Source organism: Crotalus tigris, unplaced genomic scaffold (assembly GCF_016545835.1).
Source record: "Crotalus tigris isolate CLP2741 ecotype Arizona unplaced genomic scaffold, ASM1654583v1 scf7180000017947.1575755, whole genome shotgun sequence".
NCBI lineage: Eukaryota > Metazoa > Chordata > Lepidosauria > Squamata > Viperidae > Crotalus > Crotalus tigris.
The window spans coordinates 673,028-677,382 of record NW_024096739.1 but is presented as its reverse complement, the minus strand read 5'-3'; the positions used below and the strand labels follow the sequence as shown (position 1 = coordinate 677,382).

General features: G+C 49.1%; 1 protein-coding gene across 1 annotated transcript; it reads right to left on the bottom strand.

Moving 5' to 3' along the window:
- Nucleotides 1-384: 384 nt before the first annotated feature.
- CEBPB (CCAAT enhancer binding protein beta) lies at nt 385-3,328 on the bottom strand. The gene has a single exon (XM_039345258.1). It carries the CDS (start codon nt 2,795-2,797, stop codon nt 1,712-1,714), a length of 1,086 nt encoding a protein of 361 aa, XP_039201192.1. The 5' UTR covers nt 2,798-3,328; the 3' UTR covers nt 385-1,711.
- Nucleotides 3,329-4,355: the final 1,027 nt, after the last annotated feature.

Here is a 4,355-nt window from a genome sequence, read left to right as displayed (position 1 = left end):
AAATCTGGAAAGAGCCAAAGGCTGAAGTTAATTACTTTTGCTTTGTAGCTGCAATTAACACAATTTGCATCTGATTTAATACAGCAAACAGCAAATGCTAGGCTGGAAGACATGGATCACACTTGAACTGCAAAAGCTTTTTGCTATAGTTTATCCTAAAGGAACGGGCATTATTCCAGTTTTTCAGGACTTTTAATAAGCGAATTATCTGAACTTCTAGAAGCATAACATCTGTTCTTTAAAAGACAAAAGATCCGAGAAGCAGAATAAATTTATTTCAAACAAAACAACTGCTTATCTGGTCTGGCATTCTACCTACCTTCTGAAATTCCTATGCTATGGATTTTTTTGAAAAAGTTAGAAGCTATAAAACAGTTTCTTCCATTTTTTTTTGCATGTAGATTTATTATAAACAAAAACTCACATTAGATGAAATATATTTGTATGCTTTTAAAAATTGCAATTACCTAAATATTCCCGTTCTAGTAAGCTGCACAGGTGAAATGGATTCTCCCTCCATTAGGCACAATAGATAAGAAATGACAGGTTAAAGGCACATTCATTATGTTTTTCATCACAAACTTTTACCACTTTCCAATATCTCACCCCAATTTGTAGGGATGGTCAGATCCATAAACAATAATTAGAGAAAGGAACAGAGCAGTTTAAAGCGGTTTTTGCTCCAATTCTTTTCTAACAATCTCATTTGATTTTATTAAACACCCTCAAAACCAAAGGCTTTGGAAGAAATCTTCCTTTCTTTAAACTGATGGGATGACTCCTACTTATATTACTGACTCCAGATCCTCCCCCCTCCCAACTCTTGCAAAGGAAAAGCAGGTACAATATTAGGGATGTCAGCACTTTAAAAATAACAAACTCATTTTCCATCCTAGCAATAAAGTTTTATTAAAATTGTTCATTAATGCTTCATATGTAGCAAGAATGCATAGATCCCAAAATATACATACGTCTTTTTCCTTATAGAAATAGATCATTCTTTGTAATAAAAAAACAGTAGGAACATCTTTAACAGATTACTCAATCCATGACTGACAGTTACATGAGGTTGCATCATGTATAGCTGGTGTTCCCAGCCATGTTTAAAAGATTGCATCATTCTGAACTCTCTTCTCTCCTTTACGTTTTATATATATATATATATCTTTTAATTTAAATAACACTAAGCACTCAAACTTTCCCCCACCCAAAAAAAACCCCTTTGCAAAGACAATCATATTGGATATTAATTAAATGGCTTCTTATGTTGAGTTTGGTATCGGCTTTTTTTTTCTTAGAAAAAAATAATGAAGTTGAAAAACTACGGATTCCTCCAAGAAGTCGCGCAGAGATCAATAGAAACCGGCCAGAGAACTCTCCCCCCGCCAGCCGAAGGAGTCGTACTGCAAGAAGCTTATGGCGAAAGGTTTCTTCCATCATCAGAGTGTGAATTAAAGGCCAAAAATATAATTTATATATATTTTTATATATTTATGCAAACCCCTCGGGACTATTTCCACCCCCTCCGACCCGTGCTAGTCCTGAAAAGAAGGGCAGATGCGCCCACTAGATTCCACTCCCCCCCCCCCAAACACACACACAAACACCGCTTCATTCCTTCCCGGAAGCCTCCCCAACCCTCCGCCTGCCCAAACCACAGCGTTGTTTCCAGCGGCGTCCAGCTGTTCGGGGTCAACGGGGAGGGGAAAGGCTAGCAATGTCCGGAGGAGGCCAAAAGCGGCTCGGGCAGCTGTTTGAACAAGTTCCTGAGGGTGCTGAGTTCCCGGGACAGCTGCTCGACTTTCTTTTGGAGCCTCTCGTTCTCGGCCGTCAGTTCCAAGACTTTGTGCTGCGTCTCCAGATTGCGCATCTTGGCTTTGTCGCGACTCTTGCGCACGGCGATGTTGTTCCTCTCGCGGCGGATCTTGTACTCGTCGCTGTGCTTGTCCACGCACTTCTTGGACTTGTTCTTGCCGCTGCCGCCGCCGCCGCTGCTACCGCCGCCGCCGCCGCCGGGGCCTGCCGGGTAAACGCCGCCGCCACTTCCTCCTCCGACCGACGCGGATTTCGAGGAATCGGACGGGTTCGGGGTGCCGGGAGGGCTCGAGGACGAAGAGGTGGAGAGGTTCCCGCTGCTCCCGCTCGGCACGGACTGGTAGCCCAAATAGGAGCGGACGGTGCTGCCGTAAGGCGAGGACATTCCCCCCAGGCCGGGCCCTGCTCCTCCTCCTCCTCCGCCGCCGCCGCCTTCTTCCTTGCGGGCCCCTTTGCAAGAATCCAAGTGCTCGAAGACCGGCTCCACTTTGGTCTCCACCATCTGCGGCGGGAAGCAGCCCAGCAGCGACCCGGCTTTATGGTTCTGTCCGACGCCCGGGTGGTGGCTGTGTCTGCTTAGGCTGATGTAAGCGTAGTCGGGGTGCTTCTTCCCGCCGCCTTTATAGTCCTGCTCGGAGAAGAGATCGGAGAGGAAATCTTGGCCGCTGCTCCCGCCGCTGCTGCAAACAGGCTCAAAGTTGCCCCCTGCTGCCGTGGAAGGAGGCGGCGGCTGCTGTTGCTGCGGCGGCGGCGGCTGTTGCTGCGATGCTAAAGGGTCCAGGTAAGGGCTGAAATCGATGGCTCTCTCGTGATCCCCCACGGTGAGCTCGGTCATGGAGCGGGCCCCCGCCGCCCGGGGGTGCAGCTTGTTCAGAGCAGCCAGACAGTCCGCCTCGTAATAGAAGTTAGCCACTTCCATGGATTTAAAGGCCGCGGGCTGAAGGGGGTGGCATGCCTGATCCCAGGCTACCAGGCGTTGCATGAAAGCAAAAGGAGGGGAGCGGGGGGGAAAAAGGGGAACCTCGTCCACCAGCGGCCCCCCTCCAATGCTTCCAGAGCGGGAGGGCGGAGACGTTGCAAGCGCCGACCGAAGAGACGCCGGCAATTCCTCTGCCTTCTCGCCGGCTCCTTGAAACTCCCGTCCGAAAGCAGGGAGAAGGGGCTTGGGAGCCCCTTCTTCAGAAATCGCGAATTGCTGCTTCAGACGCTGCAGCTGCCGCTGCCGATCGAGCGCTCTAGCCGCGGCTGGCTGCTCCGGACCATTTGACGGTAGGTGTCGAGTCTTCTCCTAAAGTCTCTTGACTTGGGAAAGTTCCTTTGCTCTCAGTTATTTATAGGGGCGGAGCAGAGCAAGCAAAGAGAGAGGGAGAGAAAGAAAAAAAAAAAAAGAGGTCATTCGCCGCCTGTCTGCTGCGCGTTCCGGCGCACGGAGAAGGCTCGCTTGCTGGCTCCAGCCTCAAAGCAGGGCGTTCGCGAAGCGTCTGTGCCTCCCGGAGCCTTGGCCATTCATAACAAGGCGACACCACGGCGCTATTCGGGGAGGAGGAGGAGGAGCAGAGGAGGTGGGAGCTGGGCTGGTTGGCCCGGGCTCGCCAGAGGGGAGGGGCGTCTTTGCAGCCGGGGCAAAGTTGGGTGTGCGTGTGATCTTTCTCCTTAGCCTAGCCCCAGCTGGGTTTTCCCAAACCCAGAATGGGAGATCCAGGCTCGGACGGAAGGCTCTCGAATCCAGATCCCTTAGTTTCTGTGGCATCCCGGTTTGGGAAGAGAAGTTTCTTTTTCAAGCCGAATGAATGGGCTGATTTGCGCTCCTGTTAAGAAGACGGGCCTTTTTCGCGCCGCGTTGTCCCAGCGCACCCGGCGAGGCTTGGGTAGGATTGCCCTATTCCAGTGTTTCCCAAACTTGACAATTTTAAGGCATGTGGACTTCAATTCCCAGAATTCCACAGCCAGCGTTGCTGGCTGTGGAATTCTGGGAGTTGAAGTCCTCATGCCTTAAAATTGTCAAGTTTGGGAAACACTGCCCTATTCTAAACATATTTACAGCGCAAGGAACTCTTGTTGAGCGCAGCAACCGCGTTTTGGCTCCAGTTACAAAAGTAGATCTTGTAGCGCCTCAGCGATCGTTTCTGGGTGGGGAGAAGTTTTCAACGAGAGTGAGTGTACCAAGCTTAAGTTGCGTGGACAGATACCCCGCTCAATGCAGCTGAAACCGAAGATCTGTGCTTGCGTGACATGGTTGACCATGATTAACACCGTGCATGACATAACATAACACTTTGATCCATAAATTATGTGGGCAGAGGTTTTGCACAATATCTTTGGCTAACAATTCTTTGGGTAGCTTAGGATACAGGGGTGTTGTAAATATGTATATATTTGACTTACCCCTCTGATAAAACAGATTTCAAAACAAACCACCATAAGATCGTACTCTTAGTGATTGCTAGTGTAGAAATAAGGTCTGGTGGGAAATAAACTTTGTGGATGTAGCAAATGGGGAAGAGCCATTGCAAAGAAAGAAAGAAAAGAAAGAGAAGGAA